At 40.0% G+C, this 15414-nt stretch overlaps 1 protein-coding gene across 2 annotated transcripts in view; it reads left to right on the forward strand.

Annotated features, from left to right (window-relative positions):
• RB1 (RB transcriptional corepressor 1) overlaps nucleotides 1-15414 on the forward strand; it is an 82031-nt gene that overhangs the window by 29090 nt on the left and 37527 nt on the right. For both annotated transcript variants that reach the window (XM_040542188.1, XM_040542196.1), the window contains 3 exons: nucleotides 70-101; nucleotides 182-258; nucleotides 465-667. In XM_040542188.1, the coding sequence (XP_040398122.1) occupies nucleotides 70-101; nucleotides 182-258; nucleotides 465-667 (312 nt within the window). The remainder of the gene's footprint in view (nucleotides 1-69; nucleotides 102-181; nucleotides 259-464; nucleotides 668-15414) is intronic.

Raw genomic sequence — 15414 nt, forward strand, 5'->3', positions numbered from 1 at the left:
AGTACTTGTAACTTGGTATCGCATTTTTGAATTCCAAAAAGAATCACAAGCCTGATTTATGCATTTCAGGAAGAAGAGCGCCTTTCAGTGCACAATTTTAGGTATGTGCCCATAACTCATTATTATTATCTGCTATTTTAGTGTTAAGGCAAGTAGTAATGACTTGTTTTTTTTCCCTTAGCAAACTGCTGAATGATAACATCTTCCACACATCTCTTCTGGCATGTGCTCTTGAAGTTGTCATGGCTACGTATGTCAGTAAGTTGAATCTAAAGTGCCAAAGAACATTTTTACTTATTAATAGTTTTTGCTATTTGTTCTAATACATAAAATACAGTAAATAGCAAGAAAACAGTGGTTGCCGAAATTTCCAAACTGGCAATGATTCAATAAACACAAAAAAGGAGATACAACAGAAATAAGAATGTAGCACTCTTGATAATGCTAATCTGTCTTCCTTGTAGGAACTGCTTCACAAAGTGATGGCAGCAGTGCTGAAACAGACTTGTCTTTCCCGTGGATTCTCAATGTATTTGATTTAAAAGCTTTTGACTTCTACAAGGTGATTGAAAGTTTTATTAAAGCTGAGCCGAGCCTAACAAGGGACATGATAAAGCATCTAGAACGCTGTGAACATCGCATTATGGAATCTCTTGCTTGGCAATCTGTAAGTAATGCTTTCAAGTAGTATTTACACTTGTGTATTTAGAAAAAAAATCACACTTGACTCTATAAAATAAGTCGTGGTCTTGCTGAGATGTAATTTTTCTCGTAATACAAGAGCTAAACAAGTTTAGTCTTGACATGTCTTCAGGTTTTGGAAAAAAGGTTATATCAGAGAAAGTGACAGAGCTTTTCTGATAGTTTTTCTCATTTCCATGATCGTAATCCAACATCTCTTACCAGTCTGCTGTGGATATGAAGGGTAATATTCTTAAATGCTGTCTTGGTGCCAATGGCAATGCAATGCATTCTGTGCTTTTACATGCATGCTATTGTTTTATCCAGTTTTAATTCCTACTTGACATGGGGGTCTTAGTTCTGTGCCTCTGATGTGGTTGTTAATAGTACTTACAATTCTGATTCATGTTGTATTTGGCACTTCAATTTCTTTGGTATTTTTGAAGGCCATAAAAATCAGGCTGGCAGGTTGGGTTATGCTTCTGAGGCTGAATCTCAGTAAATCAACCACTGTCTCTTTATACTGTGTGTTACTTTTAAACCAAAAATATGCTATTAATGTGACAAAAGAGGAGACTATAAAGACTACTAATTTTGACCAGAAAGCATAGTGACTGTGTAAAAATCCATCTGGTACCTTGCAGTTCTGGGAAGTCTAAAAGAACACAATGCCTTATCCAATATGATACTCCAGTTGTGAAGCAAATTTGTGTATGGTTTTGTTCTGTGGTATGACTTAAGCTTGAAAAGCTAACAACTTTCTCATACTGGTGATATTTTACCAGGCTGTGGGGTCCTGCTCTCATGAACAGAGACTGCATCATTGTGTCAGAGCCACAGGAGCTGCATCTTGGGCTCAGGTTCCTAGCTCAGGAGAAGCACACTGGCCTCAGCATTATAAGGAAATAATTACCATGCTTCAAGCTGAATCTATTTGACCTCCTTATGTCAAGCAGCTTGTTTTGCTTGATTTCCATTGCCAACAGTGTCAATGGGCATGAGTCAGGCAGCTCTCTGAATGTGTCATGTTCAGGTGGTGACCTTTGCGTTAGCAAACTCCAATTTGTGGATTTGGCTTCATGCTCATCACCCCAGCATTGCATGTGCCCCAGAACTCCTGGTGCTGTGCTACAGCAGATATACCAGTGTAATATTTTTTCCTCTGTAATGTTTTTACACATTTATATAATCTCCTAAAGAAATGCACATGGCCTCTCCACTGCTGTACGAATTTCATCATAGTTTGGCTTTTCTTTGAAAGAGACTGCCTGAAAGCACTTGAAGGCTGTCTTGTACCAGAGCTTACAGCAACAGGGAAGATGAAGCAGATTGCTTGAACTCTTCTTGAAATGTTTAAAGAGTGTTTGTTTCAGAATTTTATCCTTTGGAGGACAAAGGCAGAGCAGAAATTGGCTTCTGCTACCTAATGCAAACCAGTTTGTCAGCTTACTGATCAGCAACAAGCCTTTACCTACCAATTTCTACCTAGGAACAACATGTAGATAATTTGATCTGGACTTGGGCTTTCAGACTAGAAAATCCAAAGCATTGCGTTTTTAATAATTACGGGTATAATTGAAGTCTTTTGTTAAATTACAACATCAGCAACAAGCACAAGATTACTTCAAGTTTTCTGAATGCCCTATTTGAATGTTCGAGGTGTTTCTTTGATGTATTCAATCCATCTTTGAGTTACCAGAGGTGTGTTTGGCACTGTTTTGGGGTGACTTATGCAGTTTGTTTCAGTGGTTGCCAGTAGGCGTCTGTGAAACAGTATTTCAAAAAGTACTTGTTTTGTTCCCTTCCCACAAGTGCTTGGCCTCTATTAAAAAACAGGGCTTAGAAAAGAGCTTGCAGGTAGTACGGGAGGGGATAAATACAAAGAAACATGCAGTACATGTAGCCAGGTGCCCTTCTACTTTGCCGTCCTCTGTCATATCTCCTCTGGATCACCAGGAGCTCAGGATGCTCAGTCCACAGTCTCCTGTTGTCCCTCCTTGTTGCTGGCAGGCTCATCACTAGAGGGCACAGCAAGGCTCTCAAAAGCTGAGGGAAGCTGGTGCTGGCAACCAGCTATGGGCTGGTTGCAACAGGAGTGTGTAGGTGTCTTGTGACTTCGTGTTGGTCTCTGTTGCCTCCTTGTAGGACTTCCGCAGTTACCTACTTTCCACCCAGCATTGCTGTCCATCCCTGTCTTCCTCATCCATTGTAATTTGAATAAACAGTTTAATTCTTGCAGGTATTCTGTAGCTTAAAGGGAATTAAAATTTTCAATATGGTTCAAAGAATACTCTCTGCTTTAGCATTTGTTAGTGTTATGAAGAGTACAAAAAAAAGGTGAGTACCTGAACCCTGTTTGGTGCTACAGCTGCACATAAGGGGAAAGGCTGCAAGTTTTAACCAGCCTACACATATAAGCAACCTTTTGAGCAACCTGGTCTGGTGGAAGGTATGGCAGGAGCTTGGAACTAGACTTTCTTTAAGGTCCCTTCCAATCCGAACCATTCTGTGATTCTGTAACCGGGAGAGTGGTGGCTCAGGGGACCAGAAGTAGTGAAATGCCACTGTTGACAAAAGGCTCTTTTCCCAGAGGGTGGTCAGGCACTGGGACAGGCTCCCCAGGGCGCAGTGGTCATGGCACTGAGCCTGATGGAGTTCAAGAAGTGTTTGGACAACGCTCTCAGACACACGGTCTGATTTTTTGGGTGGTCTTGTGTGGAGCCAGGGATTGGACTCGATCCTTGTGGGTCCCTTCCGCCTGGGGGTATCCTGTGATTCTAGTATGAAAAGTGTAATTCTTAGCCTAAGTGTAACCTCTTTAGGTTAAAGTTTCTCTAACATACTTAATGTATTTTTTTAAGAAGTGTTACACTCTGAAGAAGTGTGTATCATGCAAAAAAACTAATTTTGTGTTTTCATCTAGTTCTTACTTTTCCCCAGAGGTGAAACAATCCATTACAAGGTTTGTCTGCTCTTTGGAAAGTCAGGTGTGTTGTCTGTGTTTATCCGATCTTTCCTCATTTTCCTGATCGCTTTTGGAAGCGAGATTTTTGGATGCGAGATTTGAAGGGACAGAGAAATTGAACAGAGAATAGCTGAATTTATTGTAGTTTTACTTGTCACAGAGGTTTTATGAGGAAAAAACGCCTTGCATAATTTCTCTGAAGAAAAAATCTTAAGAGCCCATCTGACCTTTATCTGACTTTGGAAGCTGTATTGAATGAATGTGAAAGATTGTTTCTTACTGGTGTTCGAAGATAATACATCACTCCTTTGCTAGCTATTGAGAGTATGTTTATTGCTTTTTGCATTGCTAGCTGATATAGTCATCTGTACTTCAGGAAGCAGATGATACTTTTCTAGGTCATCCTTTCCTTTAACTGTGGTGGTTTTGCCCTGCTGGGCAACTGAACTCCACCAGAACTGTGCTCTCACTCCCCCTCCTCAGAAGAGTAGGCGAAGAAAATATGCTGGAAAGAAAGAAAAAAAACAAAACAAAACTCATCTGTTTAGATAAGGATAATTTAATTAGAGGGAAAAGGAAGAGGGGAGATAAAAACAAGGAAAGCTGTGCAGAAGCACAGAAAAAAAGAAATACTCTTTACTTTCCATCAACGAGCGATGTTGCAGACTATGAAGATCAATTTGGAATACATTACTAACACTACATATTTTTATTCATTAAGTAAAAGAATACCATACTATCTATACATCTATATTTAACTTTGGAGTATTTGCTTCATTTCGTTAAAGTATTTAAGGCACCATTTTAATTTGATAACTTCAATTAAAGGGACTAAAATTACTTCAAAAAATAAAGGCATCTGTAGTCACTGATTCATTTTTATCATGTCTATATAAATATAATTTAAACCTTGGAACAGATCAAGCCCATTTCCTATGAAATGGGGATAGCCTGTCGTCTGCCAGCCCAGGAGTTCACACTCAGCCTTTTTTTTGTCAAACTGGTCTCTCTAATAGCCAGTCAGGAATTATTTTGAATATCTTAGATGAAGGTTACGTGAAAACATTCACAATTCTTTGAGTTTCCCTTAGTGAAAGCCTGGTCAGCTGCTGTGCCACGTGTTGGGCTGAAGTATTGCTGCTCACTGCTCTACGTTGGGAAAGAACCAGGGAAGAGCAGGCTTTGAGTGCCAGTAAATAAAAGTCTGTCAGTTTTCACAGTCTATTTTAGGAGCAAAACCTCTGTACTATCTGAAATGTATCTCTGCAACTTTTTTTCCTGAGTTCTTGAAGAAAACATCACGAAAATAAATACCTGTGGAGTGTCTGTCCTGTTATCCATACCTGCAAATTGTTCCAGTTGTGTTTCCCTGCCTCTCAGCCACGAAGTGGGAGGGCCAGGCAAGGCACTAGGTCTTTTTTATGCCTCTGCTTGGGGACTATGCTTCCTGTAAATGCCTTTGTACATCTACAGTAGGCAGAGTACAGACTGTACCTGTTTTACACCACATTTGGCATACTTGAAGTCATACTTTAGTGCATCCTCATGAGTAAGAGGAGTCCAAAGGGTAATCCACACATGACTGTGGCTTTAAAAGGTTACCTGGTAGCTTCTGTAGTTAACAGGGGTGGGAGCAGCTGCAACCCCACAGCACCCAGGAGGGAATGGGGAAGTACACTGGCTCTACCCCTGTGCGCTGGGCTGAATGGAGTTAATTCAGTCTTAGGTCTGCAAATTTGTGGTGATATGGTCTGCTAGTTTTTTTTGTGGGTGTGTTTGTGTGAGAGACAGATGACTGCGCTACAGGTGCAGTCACTCACTGCACTGGCTCACTCACTGGCTGTGTTGCTCTTTAGCACTTCCTGTCCTAATTAGTGTTTATATTTCCTTAAAGGAAGGAGGAGAGCCAATATTGACAGGTGTTACGATGTTGTAATGACTGATGCAAGATAAAGGTGTCTCTTCAAGGTCATTTCTCTTAATGGTTAAAGTACAGTCTGAAGGAAGCAAGTGTACTTTGCTTTGTCCTAACCCCTTAGTCTGGTCTTTAACTTCTTCCATGTAGCATTGTCTGAACTGTGCTCTGCAATGCTTCTTTATCAATGCCTTCTCTGTGCTTTCTGTTGTCAATTAAACACTTGTGATGAGATCTGCAGTGCTGTTTTGTCATGTATCACTGATTGAACGTAACTCAATGTTTGCAACGTGTGTTTGTCAACTAAATATGTAGTTAATATTTGTGCTCAGCTGCCTCATCCCACAGCAGAGACTACTGTTGGTTTTAATTTATGCAGCTCGTTGTGGCAGAAGTACCTTCCAGAAGAAAACAATGCGTTCCCAGAGAATATATTTACTGCACAAATATGACAAACTCCCTGAGCCGGAATAACAGCAGACCTTCTTTGATCATGCAGTAAGGAGGAAAACGTTAAATAAGCATGTCTAAGATTTCTTTAAACAGACAAGCTGTGTGGAGTTGCAGGTCAAGTACTCCTTAGTTTTTGGTGAAGCAGAAGCTTAAATGTAGCCCCCTAGTTCTTGTACAAGCACGTGGTTATTGCGGAGCTCCCCATGCTCAAGTGCTTGCTGCCTGTTTCCTTGGATGCAGTGTACAATTTCAGGTTAGGTTTCTGTGCTCCCTGTAAGGAGGAATTAAACATCTAGGAGTGCAGGTTAGTATGTTGTCTGGTGGTATATGACCTTCCTGGAAGTGTTTTCTGTTAGGTTTGTCTGAAGTCCTACATCTCTTTCGGAGGTAGGTGTCTACGTGCAGTTAAGAAGCCCTCTGACCTAAGTGTCTCAAGACATTGCCTTTAAAACTAGAAGTAGGAATGGTCATACCATCAACACATACAAAAGGTTACTGGGTAAGTCGTGTACTGCTGTGTTAGAAGAATGACCCTAAAACTTTGCTGATAGGCAACCAAGCAAGGCCAGGTGCCAAGGATTAGAGTTTGGGGCTGCATGTATGCTGGCAGCCTGAAAGGGACAGTGGTTCAGGCTTGAGTACTGCCCAACAAATGTTTTTTTGTTGTTGTTGATGTGTTCCCTGGCTTGTTTGGGCCTTTTTTGGTGCTCTTTGGGACAGTGCCTGGGCAAGGTGTGGGGCGTGATGCAGGTCACGGACCATTTCCAACTGCTGCTGTGGATTAGTGGGTGAGGAAGCTCTAGCTGTGTGAGTGCAAGCCGTGCTTTGCTGCTTGCCCCCAAGGCCTTAGGACAGGCCGTGGCTCGTCGTGTGAATGGCTACAGATATAATCGTGGGCTCAGCCACAGGAGTGACTTCAGTGCTGGCAAGTGAGTCATCCCTCCTCTTACTTTCTCTCCTTCAGGCTCCGGGAGTCATACGTGTGGCTGCACAGCAGCCGGTTTCTCTTAACAAATCCAGCAGACACTCTCTTCTCATGTCTACTGAACTTTGCCTTTCAAAGACCTTAGATAAAGGAATCCTGAACTTGTGCTGTAGGCACAAGAAACGTTTGGCTTATCCAGAGTGGCAGCACTTGCAGGCATGCTGACTGGCAGGAGATGGCTGACTTAGGGGAGCTTGACTGGTGTAACGGTAGGCACCTCATCAAATCTTGTGGGCTTCCCCTATCTGCTGCCACCTTTTGGATTTCAGGTGCCTCATACCCAGTCTCGGTGTCGATGTTGCTGTGGTCAGCGATTTATAACTTTGAATTTTCTGTTTTTTCTTAAAGGTCAGACTGCGTTAAGCATCACCAAATTATGCCATTGCACACACTTACTCTCCTTCTTAAAAACGTTAGCTTAGGAGGGTGCAGCTTTAATCTTAAAGGAGGAACTGAGAGTTGATTTGAGGTTTTCTGTCTACATACTAAATCTATTTCTCTTGCATCATGAGCATGCGCCAGAAGTGTGTGTGATCAGGTCACTGCTATTGCTGCTGGTTTGCGTGACAATGCTGAAGAATCACACCGGTTATGCTGCGTGTGCTTTTTTTGTCAGGGTTAAGAATTAGCCCTGATGCTTCACTTGTCACAACTGTGCCTGGAAAGCCTTCTAAATTACAGGTTTTAAAGCAAAAGCCAGCTTTTAAATTCCTGCCTTTACAATACTAAGCATGTTCTTAGAAGTCTGTAAGATGTTTGCTTTGTGTTTGTGTACATACCATATGGTAGCATATATATATTTATATACTTTTTTAGCTTGGGCGTATGCATAAAAATCTTTTTAATAGATGTATAAATAAAATATATTTACATACACGTGTGTAAAAGTGATTCTTTCACCTTTCTAGTGGCCTTTAGTAGGAATTTTACTGTGATTTTTGAGCCTCAAAACCTTTACCTGCCTTAGCAGCTGAAAGCACTCTGAAGAACCAGGAAGACTACTGAACGCTAGTCTTCACTCCAGCACCACCAGCACTTTGAAAATCTTCCCTGTCACTCCTATTTGTCATCAGGCCGACTCAAGCTGTTACCTGTGCTTGGGTGTTACCATCCTCCCAAATCCTCTAGGCTACTAGAAGAGAAACCAGACCACTTAAAGGCGAGGTCCTGCATTTTCTGCTTTTGTCTGTATTGGTGATGTGCTCACCTCCTGATAGGCACTGACAAAGGGTACAAACACTCACTAGGGTTGTAAGGTATTGGTTATGTATTAAGACTTACCTGTTTCAGTTATACCAAGGCAGCCCAACCCTTAGATGCTGTTTTGATTCAAGTACAGACATGACCAAAGGGATTACCTAAGACACAGCAGCCCGGCAGCATTTTCATTTTGAGAAATCTGGATGCCATCCTTAAGTAAGGGTTTGTTCTCTACTTCATCTACTGCTTTAATATGTAGAGGTTCTCTTACTGGGGGCATACGAATCCTTCTTTGTTAGCCTTCAAAAGTTTGTGTTTAGGCTTGCTCTGTACTTAAGGGATAGCTGCACTTGGAGAAAGCTATTCATTCTGTTAATCTTAAGCAGGTGTTTTGTGATGGGATTATTAATTTTCTGAAGGTCTCTCTCCCCACTCTCTATAAAGAGAGGAGAACATCAGTCTCAATGACCGCCCTAAACTAGACGGATAACGTTAGCCCATTAAGGTTAGTAGAAATGAATCATCTGCTTAATCTTCATAACTGTTTCCCTTTCTGTTCAGCACGAAGGCCATGTTAACAAAACGTGGTTTGTTATGACTCCTGGCTTTGCTGTAGGTGGTGGTTGGGGTTGTGTTTCTCACTTACGGACACTTGTGGTTTCTGTTTAAGCAGAGGCCTCTGACTTAGGTACTTGAACAAGCTGCGTACCCGTGTGGTTACAGAAGCCAGGGTAACAGCATGGTCTCTGCAGCTCTAGGTTTACAGCTGTACTGGTGAGCTGTTCGTAGCCTCTGACCTTTGCAAGCTACGTTGGTTGCAATACAAAGATACATCACTGTATCTTGTCTGGTCCCAAGGTGGGTTTAGGCACAGAAATGGATCTTGATTAACACAATATCATAGTTTTCAGCCTTTCTTCCCTTCAGGTTGCTCTGATGATCAGTAACATTTTAACAAACAATAGTGAAATGATTTTCTGGGAATTCTTGCTCTTTGATTTGTGGTGTTCTGTATTTTCGTGGCCACACCATGGCTGTAGGACTTCCATTTTCAGTCCTACTAGGTAGTATGAACTAAAAGCCTGTTGTTCAGCAGCATTGCGGTATCTGTACTACAAATACTTTGTAGGGACTTTTAAAGGTTGCACATGAGGAAAAATATCTTAAAATTCAGGGATATATATATATTCAGGGAGCTTTACAGTTGTTTCCATTTGTGAAATATGTCTGGATTGGGGCGAATTTAGCGGAGCTGTCTCCTTAAATGCAAAAGTAAATAGTACATGGGTTAAATTCTGCAGCTGTATCCCTGGTGCTCCTGTCTTGGATAGGATTATGCTCTCTAACTTTGTAGTTTTGCAAGTCTTTGTAGTGAAACAACACTTGGCTTGCATGTTTTATGTGACCTGTGGTCCTCAACAGTTGTCAGAAGCTTACATTGCTTGTCCTTTCCTGACTATTATTTGAGCCATTCTGTAGTTAGCTTTTCTATGGAAGATAAAATTTGTTTCCATTGGTAAGCAAAGTTGGGTGTTGAAGAAATGTTCAAATGCGTTTTTTAGTTATGTGCGCTTGGCTTTTAAGCTCTCAAGGGGCTATCAGGATCCTGTCCAACCCCAACCACCAAATTATGTACCATTATAAGTGGGTATTCTTTCCACCTGTTGCATTTTCTTTGTTACTGCATGTATACATGAATGTTTGGTTTTTTCACTTAACCACGCACAGGTACATGTGAAACATGGCATGAAGATGCAGTAGATACCACAGTGGAAATGTTAAAGAAACTTTAACTTGTGTAAATGAGCAAACAAAATGTTTTGGAATTTGATTTTATTAATGAAAGATATTTTTACTCAGGCTAAAAATGCAGATATTCGTATACTTTATCTCTATTCTCAATTTATTGTCATGTTTTGCTATGAATTTAACTAACTTGTCTATTAGGAGGTATTCAGAGCTCTGTACAATTCATTACTTAATGAAAACATCAGAGCTTCCATTATAGATAGTTTTAACTTAAGTCAAACATAGTTCTTGATGCTGTGATGAATGGTAAATTACTCCACTATCACTCCTTAGCAACCTGGATTTTTTTCCCAATTTTTATTACATTAATATTTCTTCTTATAAAAAGCTTGCAAGGACAAACTTCCAAAAATCAATAGATCTAACGCGGCATAATTTTACAGGAGGTGGAGACTTGCGACTAACATGGACAATTGACTTCCTTTTATAAAGAAGCAATTTTTGCAGAGTTTAACTGAAAAGCAGAAGAGTGGGCCTGGCACAGTTGTTTTCACATGAAGTACACTTGATTCTGTTCCCAATATAATGGCATTAATTTCTGGTACCTCCTGTTACTAGCATTGTTGTTTAAGACTTTTTCTTCAGGGCAGCAACTCACTATTTACAAAGGATGAAGGTAGGGAATGTCTTAAAGCAGTGTGTGTGGGAAGTTATCCTTCAAAAGAATTGCTTGTGGATAAAAAGCTGGGAACTTATCACTAAAGGCCTTCCTTTGTTATTCCTTGTGCTTTGATTTTTGTGCTTAAAATAAGTTTTTGTTAAATAGAAAAAAAAAATCTCAATTCTCAGTTCTGGAATTTTCACTTTTTCAACAAAATGGTGGGTTTTATAGTAAAAACAGATGATTGCAGGGTGTATTCTCTTTTTGTTTTTAATTTTGTGATAAGTTCAGCTTTCTTTCAGGAAAAACAGAGCTTGTTTTATAAGCAATTGTGTAACAGGAACTGGGGGTGGGAGGGAGATGATAAATGTTAAAGGCTACGCAGTGCTTTGGTGTCAAAGCAGAGAGGTTTGTTCTAGTCTAATTCTGACTTGCAGAGGTACTAGACTGCAAGCATGGCTTTCTAACTTTGCACCTTTCTTTAATGAGCTCTCTTGAGTGTGTTCTGAAAACGTGCTAATTCAGTGATTGCCAATTGTATTTATACTGAAGTTTTTATCAGCACTCTGATAACTGGATAATTAAATGCAGCCCAGGCATTTATAACTCTTAGATTTATTTTCTAATTTACATTTTGCATTAGCTTTCAAATGCATCCTCTTGCATTTTGTCAGTGATGCTTAAATACCAGTAACACTGATGTGTAAATAATGATACTCTGGTAGGGTGCTAGGACCCTATAATATATTTACTGCTGGAAAAGTATGAAGGAATTGCTTTTCATTAACAGGACTCCTGAAAACTAACTTGGAAGAATGCATAATGCCAGGATTTACCATGCTCACGTGGGATTTTTAAAATGACCAGCCTCGAAGTGGCCCTCACTGGTTTCACTGTGATTTTACAGGAGTACTTTGTGTAATTCTGAAGATCTTATTTTTGGCTGTGATGCTGGTTGAAGTTGCGAATGAAAACCGCTTGTCATTTGCTAGAGCTGACAGAGGACTAGCATAAGAGGAGTGATACAGAAGGGCGGTATGGCAATCAAATGCTCCTTGCCTCTTCCAAAGGAGGCGATAATGAAGCCAGTGGATTTAATACAAAGGGTTTTTGGTTTGGTTTGTTTCCTACTGCATATACACAAGGTGAACATTTTGCTGCAGTGTTGTGGATGTTAAAAGCTGACAAGTTCAAAGGGAGGCAGGACAAGCTCATAGAAGAAAAATGTTCGTGTTACTGAACAAACAAACACATCTGACCTAGAAAGTCTGAGATGCAAGTGATGAAGAGGGGAAGCCGTGCATGCCCCTCCTGCTGTTATCTTCTTCCCCAGACATCCAGCTTTGGCCACTGTTGGAGGAGCACGACTGTAGATTAGGTGCATGTCTGGGCTTTGACCCAGTACAGCCATTCCTATCTTCTGCTTGCTCTAACGAGCTTTTTCCAGCTGCATTTCTATAACTGAAGTTACCTAAGAAATAAAAGGCTGGATGTTGATTCCAGTTACAGATTTCTCGCTTTCCTGATGAATCTGTTTTTAAGCCCTTCTAGATTAAAAATATAAATAAATCTGACTTGGTATTGGTCCTACATTTCTTTGAATGTCCAAGATGTGTATACCAAAGGAGACAAATTTTTACACTTAGTCTGTTCCTCGGAAAGCCAGAAATTCAGATTTCAAGCTGAATATTAAGTTTAAAAGGGGAAATCTTTTTGTTTCTTTTTTTTTGAAATAATAAGTTGAAGTAAATCAGATTTCTGATAGGAGACTTTTTTCCATGTCTTTTGGAGCAGATTGTTCATTATCTAGTGAGCAGCTGCTGCCTGCCTTCTTTCTGATCCACAAAGACTTGAAGTTAACTAAATTTTCACTACTTTTATTATCCTGGTAAGTAGGTAGTATCTGCACTCTGTAGATGAAGTAACTAGAATACAAAGAAGAAATCTGCAAGTTAGTCTTAAAAAATGAACTCTAAACCTCTGCATAGCCATATGAGTAAAAATAATGCACTTCTAGCACGTACTGGATGCAGTGTATTGTCAGATGCTCAGGAGCTCTGACATTGTAAGACTTTTTTATTTAAGATGCCAAGGCACAATTAGCTTAACTCCTCATCTAGATTTAAATTTTGGCATTAGCTGTTGCCAGGGACAGCAGAGTTGGTATCAAAAGCAGGATTAGACTGAAGGAGTGCAGCTGTTCAGGAGAGTGGAAGTGTTGCTCCATCCATGGCTCTCCAGGTTAATCTTCTTGCAGAGCTGTAAAACAAGGAGAAAACCTCATCCAGTCCTGATGAGCTTGTAGTTTGGTTTTATATCAGCTTTTTCTGGGAGGTACAGGTTTGCTTCCCTTCTTCTGAATTGCTCAGATCAGGAATTTCTCAAGTCACAGAAGAGGAACATCTGTAATTCAGAGAATCTGTTTTTTTCTTTTCCTGTGGCAAGAGTGAAGTATATTCAGTAATTAAAAATTCAAAGCCTTTTCACACAGTTTTGAGGTGGTAGGCCGTTAGCTGGTGGGAAAGCTGCTGTGCTGTGCTAGGGCAAAAAGCAGAAGCTACTGCCCCGGAGAGCGAGTGCAAGGCAGAAAAAACCACTCTTCATGCTTCCCTAGGCTTTCTGAACTAAGAGGAAAGTCTGGTTCAAAGGGCAGCACCCAAACACAGTACTTTCATCATCTTGTTCTGCTTTTAAGTCCAGTGATGTTTTTGGGGGTAGTTTTGTAATCTCAGCAGGAGCAGCTTCCTTCTACCAGGGTGAGGCTCCAGTGGTGCTCGTGGCTGCAGTGCAGGGATGCTACTGGACAGGGTGTCACTGCCACGCGCGGCATGAGCCATAGTCTAGACATGGAGCCCAAGAGCTTTAAAGCCTTTGGAGGAGATCAGGAAGGAGATGATTAAATGCCATTCACCCTCAAAACAAACCAGCTCTGTATAAAATTCAGCTCCTCATCATACTTCTTGCTGTGTGCTTGTGGTGTCAGTGCTGGCACCTGGGCAGTCATCCCTGTCATTGATGGTAGATGCTTCCACGCGGTTGTTGAAATGCAGCATCTCTTCTCAGAACTAAGAAAGGAAACCCTGAAGTTTATCAAGTATGTGAAGGATATAAAACTGACTGCAAATACTGATAACAAAGCTTTTTTTTTTTTACCATTCCAAATACTAAACAGGCTCTTCAAAACAGATGTGTGTCTGACTTTTGAACTTCGGATTTCTCAGTGACTTCTTGTATAGGAATCATACTGGATTTCTACTCAGTGGTTCTTTTCATGCACTTTTCTGAAGTCAGATATGAATCAGGAGAGTGTAGGACTCCCAACTAGGAGCGTTGCCTGTTTTAAGATATTAGCATAGACTTAAATATCTACCTATCTTTGTAGTTTAGCTTATATTGTTTGAGTTTTCCTTTCACCAGTCATACAGAGAATGAATTTCTAATTTAGTAGCATTTTAAATCTATCAATTTCTAGTAGCCTGAGTAACTCAAGTTTTCCAATAGTAGTATTCAATGTAAAAATGACTTGTAACAGTTAAGCAAAAGTATTGCAATAGAAGTAAACTCAGACAGTACATCATATACTTTGATAGCCCAATATGCATTTTCTCCAACATTGAGTCATTCTTCCATATAGTGCCCTGAAGTAAAAGTGTCTCAGAGTACCGTATCTGTGGTGCAATTGACTGCCATAAATCTAAAATATAACTTCATTTTAATTTAGCTCTTCACTCCATTGTCCTTGGGGAGGAAAACCCAACACTTCTACCTTTTAAATATTTATTTAATTTTAGTGTTTAATTTAGAGGAATATGTATACAGCGTTCTAATAACTGAGAAACATACATAGCAGGACACTTAAAAATACTCTTTTGTATTTATATTCCTGTTTGTAACAGTAATATACATAGACTTCTCCTTTTACATTGGCCTTGATTTTACAGTGTCTGAATTTTGCCAGCACATAGTCTCAACTAACTTTATAAAAATAAAGTTCACAAGAAAATAACATCAGAAATTTTAAATGCTAATGTTAAAAAGCCAAAATATTTCTTGGGCACGTAGCTTGAGAGGAAGGCTCATTCTGAACATTACTGTGTCTTGAATTTCTTTATGGGACACCAAATTGTTTCCTGAAAGAAATATTGGTTAACGTGCATGCTCATCCCTAGTCATCAAGGGTTGTCTTTTTAATAACAATATGGTATTTTGGGATTGAGTTACCTTACTTGGAGGATGTTATTTTGCTTAAAATTTGTGTTGAGTTGAAGAACTTCTCAGAAGAGAGTTTAATGAAGTGGTACTGTACTTAAAAGCACCAGCTTCAGTCATCAGAGGTTATTTTTGTTATAATTACACAGACATCTGAGACAGAGGTGAGAAGAAAAACCAGTTTTTCTGAGTTGTTTCCAGATGCCCTAAACTACTCAAAGATTTAATTTCTTTATGGAGTAAGGCTTGTGGAGAAGGAATATATTCTATCAGATAAGTGGAGAAACAGTAGTCTTTTTTTTCCAGATCTGAAACAGAAACAGTCTTTAAAGCTGAATGTGTTGAGAATAATTGTTTTTGAGGTTAAAGTAAGCACGTGAATTGTTTAGGTAGTCTGGGAGAAAGCATAGTTTAGGCCTGTGGAGAAAAAAGGGATGTTAGTGGAAGGGGAGATAACTAATCTGTTGGTTTTTGGGCAACAGGCAACAGACAGGTAATTTATTACTTATGGAAGATGGTTAACTGGGGAAGGGCAGGTACAGGAGAAGTGAAGATCGTGTTAGCACAGTGGTCGAAGCCTTTTACAATGAAGGAAG

The sequence above is a fragment of the Cygnus olor genome, chromosome 1, assembly GCF_009769625.2.
Source record: "Cygnus olor isolate bCygOlo1 chromosome 1, bCygOlo1.pri.v2, whole genome shotgun sequence".
Taxonomy (NCBI): domain Eukaryota; kingdom Metazoa; phylum Chordata; class Aves; order Anseriformes; family Anatidae; genus Cygnus; species Cygnus olor.